Source organism: Bombyx mori, chromosome 22, assembly GCF_030269925.1.
Source record: "Bombyx mori chromosome 22, ASM3026992v2".
NCBI lineage: Eukaryota > Metazoa > Arthropoda > Insecta > Lepidoptera > Bombycidae > Bombyx > Bombyx mori.
Genome location: NC_085128.1, coordinates 14,677,054 through 14,702,161, shown reverse-complemented (window position 1 = coordinate 14,702,161; position 25,108 = coordinate 14,677,054). Strand labels below are relative to the sequence as shown.

The following is a 25,108-nucleotide window of genomic DNA, read 5'->3' as shown; positions in this document are numbered from 1 at the left end:
AGACATCTACAACGTAAATGCGCCACACACCTTGAGATATAAGTTCTAAGGTCTCAGTATAGTTACAACGGCTGCCCCACCCTTAAACCGAAACGCATTACTGCTTCACAGCAGAAATAGGCGGGGCGGTGGTACCTACCCGTGTGGACTCACAAGAGGTCCTACCACCAGTAAAAAAACCTATCACCATAAATGCTAGCTCGAAGTGGGAATCCAATCCACGGCCTCCGGCTCAAGAGTCAGAGGCATTAACTGCCGCCAAGCTATTTTATTTTATAACCTATATTAAATTTACGGGTTGCTATTATCGTTTTTACAGCCGGAACCTTAGCACTCCGTAACTTAACACTTACCCTCAAATTCTCCGGATCGTTTGAATAATTTATATCTTGACAGGTAAATCTATAGCTTGTTTTGTAGATGTAAACTAAACCCTGAAAAAAAAAAGTAGTCGTTTTGATTTTCTTTTTCTTTCTAGATCTCCAAACATATTCACAATGAAAATGTTGTACATATTAATATAATGTTTAGGGATATAAATATACATTCAAGTCGCTAATTAAGAAACAAATTGCAGTCTGAATCGTTGTCTAGTTATTAAAGTTAATCGTAGTGTCCAAGGCCATTTCTGTTGTAAATACTGTTTTTCAGATTCTTTTTTAATTTAAATACCGGTATATACTTATTAATATACACTCAGACTAGCTCGTTTTTCTCTTTTCTTTTGTTTTCAACGTAGCTCAAATTTAATTTATATTATTTATAATGAGTCCTTATTCATGGCTTCCATTGTCTCAACAAAACAACTTACATCAGGCAGATTGCTATTGTTCTATTCTTTTTATATATTTTTGTTATATTAACGTTACACATAACACATGTCATTGTATTTTATATAATTCAAAAACGCGATTATATACTTTTACATAAAAACTTTTCTTTTTTTTTCAACTTTTTAATTATTTTGTATTTAGAACACGTATATTATTTTAAAAACTTCTTTCGATTTTGCACCTTGAATATGGAATGGAGCGTTAAAGAAAATAGGATTACAGTGATCGCCTTGCACAAAATGAGTATGGAGCCGTTGGTTATATTTCAGACAGCTTAAAAGCTTGGTATCAGCCGTACGCTCGTACTATCAACAGATACAACAAAGACGTATTGATCCATCATTATTATACTGATATCCGTAAAAAAAATTAGGCTATGGAGCACTTTCAGAATCTGGTCCCTCGTTTGTTGGGGGTGGCCGGCGCGTTAAGCCGGCTCCTTCCCAATGTCGGGGGGCCTGACCAGGTGACGCGCCGTCTCTATACAGGGGTGGTACGATCAATGGCCCTATACGGGGCGTCCGTGTGGGGCCAGTCCCTGGCCGTGCGGGTAGCGAAGCTGCTGCAACGGCCGCAACGCACCATCGCGGTCAGGGTCATTCGTGGTTATCGCACCATCTCTTTCGAGGCGGCGTGTGTACTGGCAGGGACGCCGCCTTGGGTCCTGGAGGCGGAGGCGCTCGCTGCTGACTATCAGTGGCGGGCTGACCTTCGTGTCCGGGGCGTGGCACGTCCCAGCCCCAGTGTGGTCAGAGCGCGGAGGGCCCAATCTCGGCGGTCCGTGCTGGAATCATGGTCCAGACGGCTGGCCGATCCTTCGGCTGGTCGTAGGATCGTCGAGGCGATTCGCCCGGTTCTTGTGAATTGGGTGAATCGTGACAGAGTACGCCTCACTTTCCGGCTCACGCAGGTGCTCACTGGGCATGGTTGCTTCGGTGAGTTCCTGCACCGGATCGGAGCTGAGCCGACGGCAGAGTGCCACCATTGTGGTTGCAACTTGGACACGGCGGAGCACACGCTCGTCGCCTGCCCCGCACGGGAGGGGTGGCGCCGTGTCCTCGTCGCAAAAATAGGAAACGACTTGTCGTTGCCGAGTGTTGTGGCATCGATGCTCGGCGACGACGAGTCGTGGAAGGCGATGCTCGACTTCTGCGAGTGCACCATCTCGCAGAAGGAGGCGGCGGGGCGCGTGAGAGACGCGCAAGCCCGCCGCCGTCGAGCGGGGGCCAGGGAGGCGGATCTCGCCCAAGCCCTGGCCCTCTAAGTGTTTCGGGTCCCCCCTCACATGTCGGTCTGGGGACCGGCGAGGGGGGCCTAAGAAGACGACGTGCAAGCTGCTCTGCACGCGTTTTACGCAAGAGCATCCGGGTGATGGAAGGCCGGCTATCCTCGACCCACGCTGGTTCTGACCCAGCGGGGTATTCCGTAGGATAACCCATTCTAACCGGTGCCATCTAGGCGGGCTCCGGATAGCCTGCCGACCGAGAGGGCTGGTGGTCGTGGCGCCGACGACCGCTGGTCCGGCGTCCCGAGGGGGAGGGTGATGGGAGAGATGTGCTCCGCACTAAACGCGGTTCGGACGCGGGTTGTTGAGCGACAGGAGATTTTAGTCAGTTCGACTCCGACATGCCCCGCCTTCCATCCCCAGGGGAGGGCGGAAGTCCGGCGATTTCCTCCGGACCAAAAAAAAAAAAAAAAAATTGAGCATGCTAAATTAGATATTTACACTACCGTACACATTCATTCATATACGTATGTACTATGTAACAAACATGCACTCGAGAAACAGATTTTCTCTTTCGGAACTCGAGTAAAAATAAGTAAAATCGCAGACCAAACTCACCGTATAAGTTAAGTAAACGCTCAAAGCAATCTGCACGATGTTGTAAACAATTAAAACATTTTTCAGTCTGTATGGTTTCTTGTCTTTCATGTACTGAGGTCCCTTGTAGCTGCAGAAATACAAATACGCTCCCAGCACAGTGAGTACCGGCCACGGGCTCTTCATCAACCACCAATCCTTCACTCGTGGATCTATAAAAGAAATTGCAAAATTTTTAATATGCTTGTGTTTGTTTGACCTGTTTCTATATTAACACTTGCTGACCCGGCAGACTTCGTAGTGCCTCAATCGATAAATAAAATACCTAAACTTTTGTATAAAATAAATATAAAACAAACAAAAGGAATCCGTTCGACAGGGAACACATCAAAGTAAAAACAAAATTGTTATTTTTATTTAATTCTGAGCATTTTCATATTTATCTACCTTTCAAACCTTCTCTGAAATAATTCAAGACCAAAATTAGCCAAATCGGTCCAGCCGTTTTCGAGTTTTAGCGAGACTAACCAACAGATTTTTGTCCGATCAGATCCGCACCGCTTTGGACAGTACAGTGTACAGCGCGCTGCATGACGCCGTGGACAGGGGAAAGTGGAAAAAGATCCTAAAATTGAAGCTCATGGGTGATGGTGGTCACGACCCTCAGACATGAGGAACACGACTCGAGGAGGAGGAACCAACAGTAATTCATTTTTATATATATAGATAGATAGAAAATAGATTATTATCTGTAGTAATAACGCTACTTCGACTTAACACTGCGATCAGAATCACCAGTATAAAAATCATTATTATTTTAATTTGATATTATTAGTTGAAATGACGTACTGGATTTTTTTTCTTTATTGCTTAGATGGATGGACGGGCTTACAGCCCACCTGGGTTAATTGGTTACTAGTGCCCATAGACAACAACAACGTAAATGCCGCCACCCACCTTGAGATATAAGTTCTAAAGTCTCAGTATAGTTACAACGGCTGCCCCACCCTTCAAACCGAAACGCATTACTGCTTCACGGCAGAAATAGGCAGGGCGCGGTGGTACCTACCCGTGCGGACTCACAAGAGGTCCTACCACCAGTAATTATAGTTAATAAGTAAAGTAAAATTTCATAGTTAATACGCATTAAACTCGATCGACTTCACGAAATACCAACATTTCTTGAAATCAACAATAATTAGTAATACTAGTTTAATGCGTCGTGCTCGCGGTTAACAAATTAACCTTGTTAATTTGGAAAAAGTATCTTTGTAGTTATTTTTATCATGTTAGTAACAAACATTAAGTAATGTCACAATTATTTTAATGCATATTGCCATTTTTGAAGTTATAACGACGTACTGTTTTGTTGCAGTCAAGATTTGAGATTAGAGTTCACATGATTTTAACCGGGACTCATAGATATCACAGCGTGAGTACCTCTGCCGACTTTGAGACAGGAGTCTGAAGTCTCAATTACCTAAATGCCTTCATAGCACGAATTCTTCGGAATGAATTAGCAGGAAAATCTCATCACTTGACTTGTAATTTTATGATGTCTTGGTAATAGCAGTCCAATTTACTATAGTTTTATTGTTATGTCTGATTTAAATTTTACTTTTAGTGGTAAACAATAAATAAATGCACCTACACCAAACCTTGGTTGAATGGTAGAGAATACCTTAGTTAAAGAGTTTGTCACTGTACCCGTTACGTGTAAAGTTTAAAAAATAACTCTAAACCAAAATGGACTAGAAGCATTTTACTGTGACTTTCCAGAGAGTTTATTATTTATATTAGAAACAAAATATTTTTTAGTATAACTGACTGCTTTTACTCTTGAAAATAACTAAAATGTCACTAATAAAACCCAAAATAAAACAAAAAATTCGGAATACACATAAGCGTTTATTCCTATGTAAGAATCCTTATTCTGTTGCATTCAGTTCTCAATTCTCGGTGCAGAAAATACAAAGAGAAAAAGGTTATGAAGTGCGCAACATGCTATTCAAAAAGCAATTATTTTTCATGACTTTGGGTACAACTGTTTGTCTCCTCTACGATATGGCAAAGGCTTTCGACAAAGTCGCGCACAATGGTTTGGTTTAGAAACTGTACGACGTGGGCGTGCCGGATAGTCAAATGATCTTAATAATCATCAAACCAGTTCGATTTAGCAATCACAGATCACAGTAGCATCGATTGACTACTGTGCCATACTGTGGAACCGGATTTCGTGAGCTCTGTAGGAGTGGTTCAGGTTTCCTTGAAGGAAGTGATGGGTGCGATTCAACAATTTCTCATTACACTTATCGCCCGCTCTCCTCTTCCGCGTGGGGTCCAAAGCGTAGCTGGCACATCCTAGCCTACCTTCTCTTTGACGACGCCCTCTGCGGTACCGGTTGCAATTTAAGACTATGTTAGACGGGGTCCAAGCTTTTTCCACCACCCTACGACCAGCCTGCAATGTGACTGTGGAACAAATAGCATAGTGTTGTACGGGCCGAATGCCGTATAGTGCCCTGGCTCTTCCACTTTCTGTTTGAACCAACACTCATTTAACTTGGTGATTATAACCTAAGCCACTTTCATCAGCCGGTGAATGAGTTCGTCTTCTTCTGGTAGCGCTGCCACGGGAAGCAGCAGTAGGCGGTTTCGCAGTCTGGGGCTCTTGGCATTTTATTTGCGTAGTGTTTTATGACCCTGATTAATGTATCGCGGGGACAAGATTTAATTAACCAAGTTATTGCAGTATTTGGTATTCAGAATCTGAATACGAGCCTCATAGATTCAGTCAAAAATTATCGGCAGTAGATGATTTGTTTATGGTTCCAAATATTTTTTTTGGTTTTTTGTTTGTTGTTATTGAATAGATACAACCGTTATTATTTATTTTCGCGTTTGAGTTGCATCTGTTATTTAGATTAGCGAGAACTGAACTAAATTCCAGAAAAAAATATTAAAAACATTTTTTGATGGCAAAATTACTCGGCTTATGTAGGTTTCTAAAGGATAATACCTTGAAGGTGATAACAAACTAGCATTTTGTTTATAACTCATGTTTTCGTGATACTTTCATGACACAATAGTTTGTGTTTCCGATAAGTATAACCTCAGATTATATGTAGTTTAGATCCGTTGAATGTGAAAAGTTTTATCGTATCGCAATGATAAAGTTACTAGAGTTTCATTCTAACGTCCGTCTGATGTAGTGGTAAGTGACATGGTCACTACATTAGGGGGTCGCGGGTCCGAATCCCGCCAAGGGAAGATATTTGTATGATAAATATAAATGTCTTTTTCAGGGTTATGGATGTATATATATGTATGTGTATAATAAAAATCTTACATTTATTTCCGATATCTGGTACCTGTAACACAAGTTCTTTACGAACTTACCACGGGACCAGTTAACGTGGCGTGATTGTTAGTAAAATATTTATATGTTTATATATTTAAAAATGTACTTTGGGAATTGAAGACTAATATACATACTTATATGTATACAATTAAATAGATAAGACAGAGAGAGAGAGAGAGAGAGAGTATGCATTAAATTCTGAACAAAATATAAAAACAACTATTAAAATAATTAATAGTTAAAATATAATTCTGTCTTCATACCAACACTTATAGAAATAATCTTTGTGAAAAAACCAAGAACCAAGACGTGTCATATTTTTTTCTATTTTTTCGCAGTCGCACAGACAATAGAATTTATTTGTATAATTAAATCTCAGGTTTGCAAGTTTCTTTTTAATTTTTCGGTTGTTCTGTTATTTTCGATTCTTTAGTTTTCGTGTTCAAGTATGAGATATATTGCTGTCGTATACATTTGGATTTACGAGTATACTGACTAACGGCGACGTTAGTATAATAATTATAACTGTTGAACATTCCAAGTTTTTAAACCGCCCTAAAGATACAAAATTCACTTCCTCTGTCTCTTAAATTCCTTTCCTTTTTTCCTTTATTATGATTGACATATGTATCAAGTCAAATTATAAAAAAATATATTAATTTAAGTGATTACTGCTATTGATCCGTAATTTACTGGTGGTAGGATGTATTGTGAGCTTACACTTGTAGATGCCCTTATTTTGTTTATGTCTGTTTACAAAGCAGTTGTATCGTCCCATAGACACACAATCCACTAAGTTTCTCGCCGCATATTCTTAGTGGGTCGCGATCCGGTGGTAGATTCTCGAAGCACTCCTCTTGCTAGGACAGATGTTTGCAATACTACCCGACCGCGCCGATATTAAGGTTTAATGTCTCAAGGCGGTTGGTAGTATTCACGCTCTATCCGATGATTTGCAAGCGAAGTGAATTGTCCCTTCGAAATACGGTGACTCTCTATAAAACTTGCATACGTCCGGTCATGACCTATGCAAGTGTAGTATTCGCTCAAGTGGCCCACACTATTTTTTTTATTTTTGATTGCTTAGATGGGTAGATAAGCTCACAGCCCACCTGGTGCTAAGTGGTTACTGGAGCCCATAAACTCTACAACGTAAATGTGCCACCCACCTTGAGATATAAATCTAAGATCTCAGTATCAGTACAAGGGCTGCCGTCAAACCGAAACGCTTTACAGCTTCACGGCAGAAATAGGCGGGGCGGTGGTACCTACCCGTGCGGACTCACAAGAGGTCCTACCACCAGTAATTTAAAACCCCATTCAAGTCATTCAATCCCGTTTTTGCAGGATAGCCGTCGGAGTACCGTGGTTCGTGAGGAACGTGAATCTTCACGACGACACGGAGTTGGACACCATCCCTAAGTATATTCATTCGGTATCAGTGCGCCATTTCGAGAAAGCGGCCTGCCCGAAAACCCACTTGTCTTGGCCGCCGGTAACTACATTCCCGATCCTACGGACCGAATGATAAACAGTCGACGTCGCCCTAAACACGTCATTTCAGATCTTTCCGATCCACTATCGGTGCTTTTAAGTACCACATACACCGGTCATCGTTCTCGTTGTACCCATCGCTTGAGACGATGGGTTCGGTGAGTAAATTAACCAGCAGACCCAACCCACTGAGTTTCTTGCCGGACCTTCTCAGAGGGTCACATTTCCGATCCCGTGATAGATTCTGCGAAGCACTGCTCTTGTTAGGGCTAGTGTTAGCAGCGTCATCAGGTTAGAACTCCGTGAGCTCACCTACTCGTCCGCGAATCTAGTATGACCCCTCGAGGTCACTAGAATAGGTAGAAAAAAAAGGATACAGGTTTTAAAGCAAATTGATTGGCGTGCTTCGGTATGGTTACCATTCGTATCAGTGCTTAATTATTATTTTTATTGCTTAGATTGGTGTACGAGCTACCAGCCCACCTGGTATTAAGTGATTACTGTAGCCCTTAGACATTTACAATGTAATCTCAAACAATGTATCTAAGATCTCAGTATAGTTACAACGGCTGCCCCACCCTTTAAACCGAAACGCATAAACAGCTTCACGGCAGAAATAGGCGCAGGGTGGTGGTACCTACCGGCGCGGACTCACAAGAGGTCCTACCACCAGTAAATACCCAACAAAAATAAAAACAAAAATAATGAAATTAAATTACTTGCCTCCCAAATCATCGAATATGTAATCGAATCCCCGTTGCACATTTGAAATGATCGACATCTTCGTTTAATCTTTTTTTTTATATAATATTTTTATAATATAACCGCTTTGCAAACTTGAGATTTCAAATGAATTTAACAACGTAAAGGTCAACTTATTTGACGACCTCTCAGCTGGCCGATTTCATTTAAAATGAAGCACACGTTTTTATATCGTTTGTAAAATACGACTTAGATGCTGTCGTATTACGTCACGGAGTGTCTGGGCGGAAGGAAAATGTATTTATTTCTGTTACCTTTTTTAAATAATTTTCGTCTCTGAAAAACTTCGTACCTACACAGTTTGGTGATAAACTATAAAATTAAGGATTTATTAATTACTAGCCATACTCGCCCGCTTCGCTGGGCAAAATCAACATTATTATTTATTGTCATTATCATTAGGGAGTCCAACACTCATATAAATATTAGCCTACCCATTAAGTACATACTTAGTCTGGCCATAAATACTGCTACAATTAAAAATAAACAAAATATTACATTTGAATTTGGAATCTGTCATTTTTATATGATTGCTCATTGAGTTTTCTCATTTTGGCGCCAATACATTGTACAATATTTTGCGATATAAAATGGAGTGGGGGGATAAAGAGAACCGAATCGCTGTGATTGCATTACACAAAGTAGGTATGGAGCCAAATGCAATTTTTAAAACTCTCCATACGATTGGTATTAGTAAAATGTTTGTGTACCGGGCTAATAATAGGTGCAATGAGACCTCCTCTGCTTGTGACAGAAAAATATCTGGCCGTCCACGTAGTGTTCGTACGAAAAAGGTGGTCAAAGCAGTAAGGGAAAGAATTCAAAGAAATCCTGTCCGAAAGCAAAAGATTTTATCTCGGAAGATGAAGATAGCACCTAGAACCATGTCGCGTATTTTAAAAGATGACATAGGACTTGCAGCCTATAAGAGACGTACTGGTCATTTCTTAACTGATAATTTAAAAGAGAACAGGGTGGTAAAATCGAAACAACTATTGAAGCGGTACGCAAATGGAGGTCATAGAAAAATTTTGTTTACGGATGAGAATTTTTTTATAATTGAGCAACATTTTAACAAACAAAATGACCGTATTTATGCTCAAAGCTCTAAGGAAACTTCCCATTTTTTTTTTCCTACCTATGCTGATAGCCTTGAGAGGCTATTTCAGCTTCGCCCTAACGTTTGTAGGTGAGCTCGCGGGGCTCAACCGGAGAGTTGCTAATACTGACCCTAGCAAGAGCAGTGCTTCGCAGAATCTACCATCGGATCGGAAACGCGACCCACTGAGAAGATCCGGCGAGAAACTCAGTGGGCTGTGTCTATGGGTTAGTTCGCTCGTCGAGCCCTTCGTCGCAAGCGACGGGTTCGACGAGGACGGTGACCGGAAACTTCCCAATTAGTCGACAGAGTGCAACGTGGGCAAAAAATTCTATTGCAAATAACATTTATTACTTTTACAGTGTGCTAGTTTAATACATAAATATAAAACAATTTAAAGTACAAAAAGCTTATTCGAAGTGGTCTCCATTGGCTGCAATACAGTCCTTTAACTCTAAAACTGACCATAAATCATAATCCAGCGGATTAAGATCGGGACTAGACGACGGCCAGTCTTCAGCTCTGATGAAGTCCGAAACGTTCGTTTCCAATCAAGACTGCGTAGACCGAGCTTTATGACCTGGCGCCAAGTCTTACTGGAAGGACCATTCTTGATTATTTAACATGGTGTTGTTAAGGGGCTTCAGTACCTTTTTATTTTTATTGATTATGTGGGTGAAGGAGCTCACAGCCCACCTGGTGTTAAGTGGTTACTGGAGCCCATAGACATCTACAGCGTAAATGCGCCACCCACCTTGAGATATAAGTTCTAAGGTCTCAAATATAGTTACAACGGCTGCCCAACCCTTCAAACCGAAACGCATTACTGCTTCACGGCGGAAATAGGCGGGGCGGTGGTACCTACCCGCGCGGACTCACAAGAGGTCCTACCACCAGCTGAAGACTAGCCCTCATCTAGTCCAGACCTCAAACCTTTAGACTTCAAATTATGATTAGTTTTGGAGAACATGGCCTGCTCTAAACGAATTTCCGATATTGTGTCTTTTAAAACACTTTGGTGCAAGCAGTGGGGAAATTTCCATTGGAAACAGCGCGTAAATCCATAGATTTGTGGTCAAACAGATTAAAGGCCTGTATTAAAGCAAAAGGTCGTCATTTCGATTAGATTTTTTTTAAATCTTTGCTGAGACTTTAATAAATTAATGTAGGTATACATTTTAATAATACTACATAACTTATTTTGAAAAAAATGCATTATCATTTGTAACAGAACTTATGGCTGAACTAGGTATATGTGAGTTTGTATATCAGTCGCGGGTTTTCTCAGTGCGGACAATTCTGGTTTTGATCCAGGTGATGATTTGTTTCCGATGTCTATCATAATGAATTTCTTTTCATTGTTGGTTGCCCAGCTGATGGTAAGTAGTCAGCGCCGGTCATGAACATAAACAACCAAACAAAGCCAGAAGCACAACGAAGCTGGTGCCTAAAAATATAATAATTATGAAGTCGTCGTGGCCTAACGGATAAGATGTCCGGTGCATTCGTGTTGAGCGATGCACCGGTGTTCGAATCTCAGGCGGGTACCAATTTTTCTAATGAAGTACGTACTAAGCAAATGTTCACGATCGACTTCCACGGTGAAGGAAACTGGTGGTAGGACATCTTGTAAGTCCGCGCGGTTGAGTATCACCGCCCTGCCTATTTCTGCTGTGAAGCAGTAATGCGTTTCGGTTTGAAGTGTGGGGCAGCCGTTGTAACTAAGCTTGTGACCTTAGAACTTATATCTCAAGGTGGGTGGTGCATTTACGTTGTGGATGTCTATGGGCTCCAGTAACCACTTAACACCAGATGGGCTGTGAGCTCATCCACCCTCCTAAGCAATTTGGCAAACAAGTTTTCGGTTTCGTTATCGGCCTTAGTAAAATTACGATTATCGAACATATTTGATAAAGCAATCGTTTGGGAGAAGTGTAAAAATAGGTAAGTCAAAATTTTAACTATGCAGAAATCTACTGCTGCTACTACTACTATTGCTATTATCACCACCACCACTACCATCATCATCATCATCACCACCAACACCACCATCATCACCACCACTACTATCTCCACCACTACCACCGCCACCATCACTACTACCACCACCACTACCACCACCACCACTACCACCACCACCACCACTACCATCATCATCACTACTACTACTACTACGGCTACTAATTATACTACTACTACTACTAACACAACCACCACCACTACCACCATCAAGGATCACCACAACGACTACTCTGTTCTTTCTTCCCTCATCCAGCGAATAAAAAAGCAACACAGTTATTCCTAATTCCTAATTTATTTACAATTTGGAAGTTGGAATATATCTACATATTTTTAGAAAGAACACTGTTTAAAATTAATAATGACGTTCGATATATTTTTTAAATTTAAATACAAAGAGCTTTTTTTATTCAACATCACATGAAAATACATGAAATACTCATGAAAATACTCAGTTATTGATAGTGTATGTTACATACATATATGGCCCACGTGGCTCTAATAACAGAGTTATGTTAGTCTGTCAGCTTGTATGGTAAAAGCCATTTCCATATGGAAAAGTTAAAAATAGGAACAATAACCTTTTTTTCCAGCGTTTTACTTACAGCGTTTTCGCAGTAACTAATGGGTGGTTTGACAGAGTTACAGCGACGTGCTTACAGATTTTTGACGGCTATGGATCATGGCACCTTCGGTTGACCAGTTCTTGAGGTCTTCCAACTCAACAAGGTACAAGTTGGTATGGTATCAGGTACGGTTGGTATGGCATAGGATCAGGTATGGTAGATTTCCGTCGCTTCGCAAACTTTTGCTAATAAAGAAAGCGACCCCACACAACGTGGTCTCGCCTTGTCGCGGCGGTGGGGCTTAAGTGTGCACCCCGATACCGTGGAGCAGCGTTGTCTGCACAGGGGTGCCGCGAACTAAGAAGACTGCACACCGTGTTCCATTTTCCACCTTTACTGGACAAAGGGTGCGTGAAGCGGGAGAGGGCTCCCTTCTGGAGCCCTCTTGGATGCTAGGCCATGTCCCCGGCAGCTCTTTGGCTGCTAAAGGGGAAGGCCCTACAGAGGAGGGTACCGGTACGGCGGCGTGGCCACACCGTGGTCAGACGTGTGGGTCTGTCAGTAATGGTAGACCCCACGTGGATGAGAAGTGAACCGGAGGGCACTCCCTTCCGGTCGCTGGTTGCCATGTCCCCGGCTGCCTCTTGGCGGCTACAGGGGAAGGCCCCCCAAAGGGGGGTACCGGTTTACCGGCGTGGCTTCGAAGAAGCACACCGCAATCCCTACCGAGTAGGGGACGGGGGCTGCTGCCTAGCAGGGGCCGTGAGGATGCGAACCTCTATAAAAAATGCCCCAATCCCAAGTTTTTGACACCTGACGATGGGATGAATGGCTGGAGGGAGTCTAGTCCCAAGGGTTGTCCCATACCGTAATCCCCACTTGGTGGGGGGCGGGGGCCGCTGCCTAGTAGGGGCCGCGAGGATGCAAACCTCTATAAAAATGCCCTAATCCTAAGCCTGTGACGTGCCCGGTGATGGGATGAGTGGCTGGAGGGTGTCCAGTCGTGAGGGCCGTCCCAGGGGACCGACCTCTGGTTAAATAACAAAGGAACAAAATAAATGATGGCAGACTCCATCGTCGGTTCCCTCCGGGCAACGCGATGCAGGTACCGGCCGAAACACCCATGGCCGGTAAGAATTGCGTCAACCGGAAGGTGAGACGCCCTTGGTCACGGTTCGCCCATTTCGCGAGGACCGGGCGCACCGCCTCGACGGTCCGGAGACCGGCCGACGGGTCCGCCAAGCGGCGAGACCACGCCTCCAACACAGACCGCCGAGATTGGAGCCTCCGCGCTCTAATTGCTCCTTCTCCGGGACGTGGTTCCCCCCTGTCGCGAAGGTCACAACGCCACGCATAATCGGCAGCGAGCGCCTCCGCCTCCAGGTCCCAGGGAGGCGTCCCGGCGAGAACGCACGCCGCCTCGAAGGAGACGGTGCGGTATCCACGAATCGCCCTGACTGCGATTGCACGCTGCGGGCGTCGCAGCGCCACGACGTTTCTGCGAGTCAAGGCGCGGCACCACACGGGGGCTCCGTATAATGCAATAGACCGCACCACCCCCACGTAGAGGCGGCGCACCACCGTGTCAGGCCCTCCGACGTTTGGCAAGAGCCGACTCAGCGATCCAGCCGTCGCCATCAGTCGGGGGCCCAACTTCTCGAAATGAGCGCGGAAGTTCCAACGACCGTCCAATTCGAGACCGAGGTACCGTAACCCAGTCACCCCGACCTCGACGCGGACGCCTCCAATCACCAGGTGGGCCCCGGGTGGCGGCTCTCTCCCAGCCCTGTGAAACAGCAGGGCCTGGGATTTCTCGAGGGCCACGTCGAGGCCCAGCCTACGGATCTTACCGACGACGAATGCCACCCCTGCGCAGTCAAGACGAGCAGACTCTTGGTAGTCCTTCCCCCGGGCCACGACCAACGTGTCATCCGCGTAACACACAACGCTTAGGCCCGGGAGAGGGTCGTGCAGGGCGCTCCTCAGAGGCCAGTCGTAACCGATATTCCACAGGAGAGGGCCAAGGACCGACCCCTGTGGAACACCGCGTTCGACCGGAAAGCGGAGCACCGCACCACCGTGTCCGGTGCACACGACCGATCTGTCCTCGAGATGGTCTTCAGGACCCTGCCTTGGTCATAGACAGGGCCATGAGGACCGTCAAGTCGTATGCGGCGAACAGTACTAAAACCAAAGCCGCTGGCCGCAGGCTGCGAGAAGTGGTCTCGCGAGTCTCGAAGGTTCTGCCTTCGGTTGCTTCCGCCAATGACCAGGTGGTGCAGCTGATGGCGGAGAATTCGAGGCTCCGAGCACAGCTACAGGCACAGCAGCGGCCCGATGACAGGGTTGCTGCTACCAAGCGGGTAGCCGCGACGGGGTCGTCGCCCGCGTTGCCACGTGCCGCTGGGTCGCGGACTCCTCCGGCATCTGTGCCGGCGGTGTCGCCGCTGGTCTCCGGGGTCCCTCGGGGTCCCTGTCCCTTGGCGGCGGCTGGCGACCTGTGGCCTGTGCTGCCACCATCGCACGCGGTACAGCGGCGTTCGCGTCTCCCGTCGCCGCGGTCTAGGGAGGCGACAGCCGTCGAGCGGCAGCAGGGATCCGCGGGGCCGCGGATCTTGGGCCCGCCGGAACCGAATTGCTACAGCCTGGACGAGATTATCGATCGCACCGTCTAGGCTGTAATAGAAAGGCTGGGTGGCGGGCTGGCGGCTCTCGAGGCGAAGCGTGTTGTCTCTGGTGACGCTGAGCGGCCTGCGTCTACACATGCCGCGGTATCGGGTGCTGCGGTGACCCGCTTCACCCCCGTACAGGCTCCAGCCACTAGGGCGGGCCCGGGGCGAGACAGAGCCAAGCGGGGGGGCGGCGCTAACGCGAAGTGCACATCGCAAGTGCCTCAACCCCGTCCGCTGCCTCCGCCCCCGCCTAACATGGACGAGGGGTGGAATGTGGTGGCCCGGCGGGGTGCCAAGAGGGCCGTACCGACAGCTCCCCAAGTGGGTGGAGCACCGGCCACCGTGGCGTCTCAGGCTGCTCCCCAACAGGGTCGAGCGCCTGTGGCCACCAAGAAAAAGACGAAGAAGAAGTCGTCACGCGCGCCGCGGTCGGCGGCAGTGGTCTTAACGCTGCTGCTGGCCGCCGAGGCCAAGGGCATGTCATACGGAGATGTAGTCTACCGGGCGCGCGCGGCTATTGATCTGGACGAGATCGGGGCGGGGGAGGGCCTCCGCTGTAGGCTGACGGCCAATGGGGCCAAGCTACTAGAGTGTCCCGGTGCCAATAGTTACGGCATCGCGGAGCGTCTGGCGGCGAAGCTCCGTACGGTTCTGCCTGAGGAGGAGGTTCGAGTGCACAGGCCGGTCAAAATGGCTGAATTGAGAGTAACCGGCCTGGACGACTGCACCACTAAGGATGAGGTGGCGGCGGCTATTGCCGCCCGGGGCAACTGCGCCCTGGAGAATATAACTGTAGGCGAGCTGCGCCTCGGTTATACCGGGGCTGGCTCTGTTTGGGTACGTTGCCAGGTAGAGACGGCCACCTCCTTGGCTGCTCCTCCGCAGAATGAAATCGGTGCCGCCAAGATAAGCGGCGTCAAAAGAAGCGGTTGGCCGGGGGAGCACCGGCCGGCACTTTGTCCCCCGCTGAGGCGTTCGCGCCCGATAGCGGGGGCAATGGAGTAGGGGAGGGAGCGATGGATGTGGTCCAGCCTTAATGGATTACACCTATCGCTTCCTCCAAGGAAACTTGAACCACTCCGCTGGGGCTCAGGACATGTTGCTCCAGACCATGGCGGAGTGGTCAATTGACGTGGCTGTGGTCGCCAAGCCATACTTCGTTCCCCCAGCGGATGACTGTTGGTTTGGGGACGTTGATGGCGTGGCGGCCATACATATAAGAAGATCCGCGATGGTCCCCCCCCTGGCGATGGTGACCAGGGGCCCCGGGATCGTCGCGGTACAGTTAGAAAATATCGTCGTGATCGGGGTGTACTTTTCTCCGAATCGGCCTACCGTCGAGTTCGGGCGGTTCCTGGACGGGCTAGAGGTGATCGCTCGTCACCTCGCTCCCCGTTCATTGATACTGGCGGGGCACTTCAATGCGAAGTCTGTCACTTGGGGTTCCCCATTCACGGACGCTCGTGGTAGGCTGCTGGAGGAGTGGGCGGTCGCGGTCGGTCTCTGTATCGTTAACAGGGGCTCGATCGCGACTTGCGTGCGGTGGACGGGCGAGTCTATCGTGGACTTGACGTTCGCGAGCTCGCCCGTCGCACGGTGCATCCTCGGCTGGAGAATGGTGGTGAGAGCGGAATCGTTGTCCGATCACCGGTATATCCGGTACGATCTTTCTGCCCCCACGCCGACGCCGGCTGCAGGTGCCCGCGGGTTTGACCCCCCGCAGAGTGCATCCCGGTCATTCCCTAGGTGGGCACTGAAGCTCCTGAACAGGGAGCTCCTGGTGGGGGCCTCTATGGCGCCCACGCGCCCACAACCTTTCGATGTGGAAACCGAGGCCGAATGGTTCCGGGGCGCGATGCACCGCATATGTGATGCCTCGATTCCCCGGGTCGGCCCTCGGCATTCTGGACGGCGACAGTCGCCCTGGTGGTCACCCGAAATTGCAAGACTGCATGCGGTCTCCATTCGGGCGAGCCGCCAGTGCACTAGATACCGCCATCGCCGCCGCCTGCGGCGCGACGAGCCCGTCGCGTTCGCGGAGGAGGAAACTCGGCTGCACCGCGAATATCGCGCTGCGAAGAACGCCCTGCGGCTGGCCATCAAGCGGGCTAAGGAGCAGAACATGGAGAGACTCTTGGAGGCGCTCGAAGCGGATCCGTGGGGGAGCCCATACAAATTGGTACGCGGCAAGTTACGCCCGTGGGCCCCCTCTATGACTGAGCGTCTCCATCCTCAGCAGCTGCGGGACATCGTTTCGGCGTTGTTCCCGCAGGATGGTCGGGCCGTCTGACACCGTCGACGGCTAAGCTCCTGCTGAGGTGCCCCGTATTACCGAGGCAGAGCTCCGGGTGGCCGTTGTCAAGATGACTGCAAAAGACACGGCCCCCGGCCCGGACGGAGTCCACGGCCGGGTATTGGCCTTGGCCCTCGGTGCCCTGGGGGACCGGCTCCTTGAGCTATATAATGGCTGCTTGGAGTCGGAACGGTTTCCGTCGCTCTGGCGGATGGGTAGACTTGTGTTGTTGAGGAAGGAGGGGCGCCCGGTGGATACAGCCGCCGGGTATCGTCCTATCGTACTGCTGGACGAGGCGAGAAAATTGCTGGAACGTATTCTGGCTGCCCGCATCGTTCGGCACCTGGTCGGGGTGGGGCCTGACCTGTCGGCGGAGCAGTACGGCTTCCGGGAGGGCCGTTCGACCTTGGATGCAATTCTTCGCGTGCGGTCCCTCTCGGACGAGGCGTTTCTCGGGGTGGGGTGGCGCTGGCGGTGTCTCTTGACATCGCCAACGCATTTAACACTCTGCCCTGGACCGTGATAGGGGGGCACTGAAGAGGCATGGAGTGCCCCTCTACCTCCGCCGGCTGGTTGGGTCCTATTTGGGGACCAAGTCGGTCGTATGTACCGGGTACGGTGGGACCCTTCATCGTTTTCCAGTCGTGCGTGGTGTTCCGCAGGGGTCGGTTCTCGGCCCCCTCTTGTGGAATATCGGGTACGACTGGGTGCTGAGGGGTGCCCTCCTCCCGGGCCTCCGCGTTATTTGTTACGCGGACGACACGTTGGTCGTGGCCCGGGGGGATGATTATAGAGAGTCTGCCCGTCTCGCGGGGTGGCCCTCGTCGTCGGAAGGATAAAGAGGCTGGGTCTCGACGTGGCGCTCAGTAAATCCGAGGCTCTGTGGTTTCACGGGCCGCGGAGGGCGTCACCCGTTGACGCCCACATCGTGGTTGGAGGCGTCCGGATAGGGGTCGGGTGCAGTTGAAGTACCTCGGCCTCGTGTTGGACAGCCGGTGGGCCTTTCGTGCTCACTTTGCTCAGCTGGTCCCCCGATTGATGAGGACGGCCGGTTCTTTGAGCCGGCTGCTCCCGAATATTGGGGGACCAGATCAGGTTGTGCGCCGCCTCTACGCGGGGGTGGTGCGATCGATGGCCCTGTATGGTGCACCTGTATGGGCTGAGCCGCGCAACCGGGCCACTATGGCTCGGTTCCTGCGCCGGCCGCAGCGCACCGTTGCCATCAGGGTCATCCGCGGATATCACACCGTCTCCTTCGAGGTGGCGTGTGTGTTGGCGGGGACGCCGCCATGGGAGCTGGAGGCGGAGACGCTCGCTGCCGACTATCGGTGGCGCAGCGAGCTTCGTGCTCGGGGCGTGGCGCGTCTCCCCGAAAGTGAGCTGCGGGCGCGGAAGGCCCATTCTCGGCGGTCCGTGCTCGAGTTGTGGTCGAGGCGATTGGCTAACCCCACGTGGGGGCTACGGACCGGCGGTTTACCCAGTCTTTGATGACTGGGTGAATCGTGGCGAAGGACGTCTCACTTTTCGTCTGGTGCAGGTGCTGACCGGGCACGGATGCTTCGGAAAGTACCTGCGCCGGATAGGGGCTGAGCCGACGACGAGGTATCACCATTGTGGACACGACCTGGACACGGCGGAGCATACGCTCGCTGTCTGCCCCGCTTGGGAGGAGCAGCGCCGTGTCCTGGTCGCAAAGATAGGACCTGACTTGTCGCTGCCTGCGTCGTGGCATCGATGCTTGGCGGCGATGAGTCCTGGAAAGCCATGCTCGACTTCTGCGAGTGCACCATCTCGCAGAAGGAGGCGGCGGGGCGAGTGAGGCAAAGCTCTCCTCACTACGCAGAAACCCGCCGCCGCCGAGCAGGGGATCGGGACCGGGGTCGTATCCGTGACCTGGCCCCCTAAAAGCTAGGGGCCCCACCCGTTTTGTGCGGGGAGAGACCAAGACGTGGGGTGGCGTGCTTTGCACGCTCACCCGCAGTAGGAAGCCGGGTGATGATAGACCACGTTCCCCCGACCGCTCTGGGGAAAGGTGTAACGCGGCGCCATCAAAGCGGGCTCTCGGCCCGCTGAACGAGGGAACCGGTGGTCGTATCGCTGGCGGCCGCCGGTCCGGCGTCCGTGGGACGGTGGGATGGATGTAATGTGCTCTGCGTCAATCCTGTCCCGCCGTTTCAATAGCCCCGACTGGGCTCCGGCCCGGTCCGAGGTAGGGCGCCGGTTGTGAGCGGCAGGAGTTTTTAATGAGGTTCAACTCCCACATACCCCACCTGCCGCGCGGGTGGGGATCCGGCGATTTTCTCCTGTGGAAAAAAAAAAAAAGAAAGCGAGGCATCCTGTGGAGTCAATTAACGGAATAGTCCTATTGTGTCGCTGGACGAGGTGAGTAAAATTTTGGAGTGCATTCTAGATGCCGCATCGTCCAGCACCTGGTCACTTGTGGCCCGTGGAGTACCGTGCAACCGTTGACGTGATACCTCACGAACGGGCTGTCATGCCCGGAGCACGGCAGGGGTCGGTCTTTGGCAAGGGGATACGATTACCGTGAAACCTTACCATTGCCGGTGGAACACGAGTTGCTTAGCATTTTGAGCATGAGATAGCGCTATGTAATATCGCCCAAATTCAGGTCGCAAGCATTCACATTCAGGTAGATTTAGTTAAAGTAGATAAAGATCTTGACTTTTGGGGGTGGCCGGTGACCTAATATATACATATGTCTATAAAAAATTAGATTATAATTTAAAAATTAGAGAGTTTCTAATTCTTACAAAAGAGTTTAACTTGTTACTATGTATATATTCTCAACGCCTATATTACCACTGTCATGTGAGCTGATCAAATTCACAAATATTCATATTTTTTTCTCTTTTTTTTTTCCTACCTAAGCTGATAGCCTTGAGAGGCTATTTCAGCGTAACCTTAACTAGTAGGTGAGCTCACGGAGCTCAAACCGGAATATTGCTAACACTGACCCTAGCAAGAGCAGTGCTTCGCAGAATCTACCGCCGGATCGGAAACGGTTTTTTATCAGAAAAATAAAAATTTCTAAAGTCAGTGACGGTCTGAATGATAAATGGCCCGTTTACTTGTATGGACCGATGCAACTGTATCGGTGTTCCAATCCAGCAGATAGGTTTTTTTAGTAATAAAACATGTACTCAACACAAATTCATGGCAAAGGAATGTTTATTATCTACCACGATGCATGAATAATATCTTATAATAAAATTGAAGCTTGCAATTTTTGTTTTGTATTAACTATGTAGTTGTGTTATGTAAAACAATAAAATTGCCTATTTCGTACGGAGTCTTCGAAAATTGTTTTACATAAGCTTTACAATTTTTCCTTACAACATTTCATTCAATAATTATGCAACAAATGATAAATTATGCTACCAAATTGCTAGTTTTTCAGTTTATACGGTTTTATGTAATTATATGTTTTTTATTTCTTTATTTATTTATACACTGCTTATTTCTTTAAGAAATCTCTTCCAGCAGACCTGCGAGAGGATTATGAGAATAATAATTAAAAGTGATGAGTGTGTAGAACAGTTAAAATAACAAATACAACATGAGAATTATAGTAATGCACATACACATAGCAAATATTGTTAAAATTGAATACAAAATATTATAAGTAACACAGTATATACGAAGAGTATAGAACAATGATCATTCGGTTGATGAGAGATAGAATTGTTTGACCTTATATTTAAAAACAGAAACAGACTTGCAAACTCGGATGTGAGGCGGCAACGAATTCCACAGTCTGACCGCATGCACAGTAAAGGAGTGATAATAGAAATTGGTTTTGTGGGAAGGGAATAACAAGACAGAACGTTGGTTGGATCTGCAGGGAGCATCAGGAGAACGAATGAAAGAGAATCGCTCACGTAAATATAAGAGAGAAGTGGGCTTATGCAGGATATTGAATAGGAGACATAATATTCGAGTATTCCTACGAAGGTGTATAGGAAGCCATTTAAGTTCTTTGCGAATATGAGAAACATGATCGAATTTTCTGAGATTGTATATAAAACGGATACATAGATTTTGCATCCTCTCAAGCTTGTTTGAGAGCTCCTCAGTGGCATCCAAGTAGCAGGCATCGGCGTAATCAATTATGGGTAGAATGAGAGCTTGGACGAGAGATATTTTGCGATGCTGAGGTAAGGAGCCCTGCAGACATCTCAACGAGTGCAAGGCAAAGTGCACCTTCCTACTAATCTCAGCAACGTGAGAACTCCACGAAAGATGTCAATCTACAATAACACACAGGTTTTTAACTAAATCGGTTAGAGTTATGTTTTATTAAAATTTTCCGAGTTTTAATTGGCCGTGTCGTACTTTATGTGTGTGTGTTAAAGTTAATTGTTGTTTAAGGTATAATTTACACCCTCAACTGAAGTAACATTCAAACATGTGACCAAGAAATGTAATTCTTTCTATGTAAGTTATATTATTTTGTATGTAATATGTTGGTGTAGCAATTTAAATAAATAAATAAGGGTCACTTGATTAAGCCTTTTAACCGAATGGCAAAATTGCGTCACGGTAAGCCAAAGGTGAGAAACCAATGATGTGTTCTATCCATAAAACTAGATAAAATAAAGCCAGTTTTTTTTTCTATAAATTTCCCGAGATGCTCTCAGTTACAAGAGAAGGCTAAAATTACTTCTTTGCACACCAGAGAGTCAATAAAAATACAATGTCAATAATACAATTTTAAAGATATCGTAGCTGTTACTTCTGATTAGTTATTTATTTATACAGAAACAAAAAAATGTATACTAGAACAATATACAATATAATGTATACTAAAACTAAAAACTTTAAAAAACTTAATATTATAGAATAATTAAAATGTATTATTAAAAGGAGTCCCTTTAGGCAAGGTTCCGAAGATATTGGCAGCGTTCCCCCTTTGAATAGCTAGACTCATTCTTTGTCCGAGATAGCTGCCAGCTCTTTGGTATTCTGTGATGTCGACTAACCTTTTTGCTATTTCCTTAAATAGGCTTATAGCGCTAGGACCCCACGGACCAAGGGCTTCGACACCGAATGGGATAAAATTATATTCGGAGCCTAGACTTATGTATTTGCATGCAGAGTTTTTTGATAGTGTGTTATTAAGTTTTGTGACTGAGTGTGAAGTATAATTTATATTTTAAATTGATATTCATCTCATTGTAAACATGAGTAATTTATATCGTATGCGGTTAACCGAAGGTCGTGATTCCGATGATTAAAAGCTAATGACGCAGAGAATATTTGCTAATGGGGTTTTTAAACGCCTCATTCGCTTGACCCAATAAACCTTCTACGAAACGATTCAATTTATTAAGAAACAGCATAATTGACTATTTCGCACGAAGCCTTCAAAAATGCTTTTTTTTGTTTTCTACCCATTTTCCTTCACTATGTATAGGTACCAACAGGTATCCGCCGAGCAGCCTACGGTTGGGCGGACGTACCATAGATAATTTAACCTCATATCTCCAAGTCCAGAGAGGCATTTAGTTTATGTAATCTATCACCAGGCTCAATGCCCAACATATTCGAAAATAAAATTTCGAAGCGACTGAATATTTTTTGTCGACAAGTATACATTCAAATATGTATAAGGAAGAAAAATTAATCTGTTTTTTGTGTGTTATTGGGGGTCCTAAATACCAACCTTGGGCCCGCGGTCCGTTGTCAACACCTGCGGATGGTTCAGTCTTACATACCCCGCGTGCCACCTTGGCACGCGGCCCTCGTAGGAGGTTGGATCCCGTTCGAAAGGTCCAGAAAAAAAACCTTTTTTTATGCTTACACTGTTTTTTTCCTTCAACAGTCAAATACTTTGAGGTCACCTTCGTTGATATGCGAGAAAACAATACGTAAATACGTAATGATTTTAATTTTTTATTATTTTATGTAAAGTGAAATAAAAAAATTAACCATGTACGTAACAATAGTAGGATGCGCACAAAAAACGTCAAGTAATGGCGAAATAATCGAATATTGCACAATAGGTATTTAAATGTTATTCGTAAAAAGGTTTTGAAAGTATTTTACAAGAATAACAGAAATACGTTTTACAATCACTAACAAACTAACATCTCATTGAGGGCTTCGTTTTTTTCCCTGCCTTATTCTCTGTTAACATAAGAGGCTATTTTGCAGGTACGCCCGGAAGAGTGTCTGAGCTTACCGGCTCAACCTGAGAGATCTCGCTAACACTAGTCCTAACAAGAGCAGTGCTTCGCAGAATCTAACACCGGATCGGAATGACCCGCGACCCACTGAGAAGATCCAACGAGAAACTCAGTGGGCTGTGTCTATGGGTTAGTTCGCTCCTCGAAGTACGGTGACCGGTGCTTGAGATGACTAAAAGCACCGAGAGTGAAATCGGGGAATCCAAGAAGCCATGTTTAGGGCGACGACAGCTTCGCGTTACAGGGTTACTTTTGTTTATTTTCGTGCTCACAGAATTTTGGCCCCGAATACGGGTCAGGCGCTGATCAAATTTTCATATTGTTACGCCGGTAAGAGTAACGCCATCTATCGCCGAATAGTCGAACGAATATCGAAGGATCTAGTACTTAATATCTAGAACGCTCGAGAAGTACAACGCCATCTATTGTCGGATACCGGAAACACAATACTAAAGATGTGTGGAATATTCTCGATAATTCTAGGGATGTGGTATCGGCTTATGCAAGCAACCGTGAATGAAGTGTACGACAATAAGTTCACACGTTACCGAATGACCGTGGGTTGTTGCGAAGCCTCCAGTTTTATTGTCTTTATACCTCGAATAGAACTTAAAATTATTATTTTTATAATAAGGAACTTCGTTCCTATCCGGCGTCCTACGACACCACACATATTTTTTTCTAATCTCCGCTAGATTCACGCCTGGGTAAATAATAACGCTTCACACAGCACAATTCGGAATTTCGTTTAGTACTACATCCATGTTATGGACGGTGCTCCCAAATATCTGCTAATTCTATCACATTCCATTCAGAAGAGGGCCGTTCGGAATGTCGTTAATCCCATTCTCAAAGGTCGTTTGGAGCTTCTGGATCTCTTCGGGTCTCATTGTGTTCTTTACCATATGTTCCATTGGGAGTTCTCGAAAGAGTTATTTGAGATGATCCCATTATCTCCATTTTACCATCATACCTCTCGCCGCCGGAGTAGAGTACATCCATACCACTTGGAAACACTACAATCAACACACTTAGTTTCCAAATATGTTTTTTCCATATTTTTTTTTTTTATTCCCCTTGTAGGCAGACGAGCATACGGCCCACCTGATGGTGAGTGGTTACCATCGCTCATGGATGCCAGAGACAGAGCCAAGCCGCTGCCTACCGCATATACCATATAACTCCGGAATAAGCTCCACTACGATCTCAAACCTACACCAGATTTCAAAAGATTCTTGAGCCTTGAGCAGCAGCGCAGTTGAGTCTCAGACATTGCAGCTGACCACTCACCACGTTTGATGACCACTCATCGGTGATCACTTACCATAATCCAATGACTGATAATAACCGTAATGATTTTCATTTTATTTGACAAGTAACTCACCATCAGTACTAGATACGTTATACAGTTTTTTTACCAATTGATTTATCCTTAGATAAAATTGTTATAGTCAAATTGATATATTTACCCTAGTATGAGATAATATTTGAATTTTAACAAGTTAGCATTTCTAAATGCCAATGACCTTTTCTTTTTTCTTTTTTTCGGGATGGGGTCCGAACCTCCTACGAGGTCCGCGCGCCTAGGGGGAAATGCCAATGACCTAAGAAAGCCTTTAAAATTCGAACTATTTCACTGAAGGGCGAACTTACTTTGAATTAATTAGTAACTCAAACTGATGATTCACGGTGCTCGCGCGCTCATCGTTTCATTCTGTAATGACAGGCCTGTAACCTTCATTAAAGTATCAAAAAAACATTGAAAAATAGTATAAGCGAGACAGTTTGGACATGGTACTAAATGTCGTTCAGGATGACCATAATTCTAGTCACAAGGAGCGTGACGAATTTCTGAAGAACCTTCTGATTTGGCATCGTATTTTCTTGGAGAGCGCTCTGATATTATTATTTTTTTGGAATACGACAACGTATACAATGACGAGCAACAATCTGACTTTTAAATGGGCTTAAATGAAAATAA

The 25,108-nt window shown here is 46.7% G+C and overlaps 1 protein-coding gene across 2 annotated transcripts in view; it reads right to left on the bottom strand.

Annotated features, from left to right (window-relative positions):
* The window catches only part of LOC101735595 (elongation of very long chain fatty acids protein 7), a 29,940-nt gene extending 7,235 nt beyond the window's left edge, over nt 1-22,705 (bottom strand). The window contains exons 1-3 of one of the 2 annotated variants that reach the window (XM_062675045.1): nt 22,605-22,705; nt 2,677-2,867; nt 354-434 (exon numbers count right to left, since the gene is read on the bottom strand). In XM_062675045.1, the coding sequence (XP_062531029.1) occupies nt 354-434; nt 2,677-2,841 (246 nt within the window). In that variant the 5' untranslated portion in view covers nt 2,842-2,867; nt 22,605-22,705. Of the gene's footprint in view, nt 1-353; nt 435-2,676; nt 2,868-8,233; nt 8,491-22,604 lie in introns of those variants that run through there. The other variant, XM_004924702.5, reaches the window with a different exon arrangement.
* Between the last annotated feature and the right edge of the window lie 2,403 nt (nt 22,706-25,108).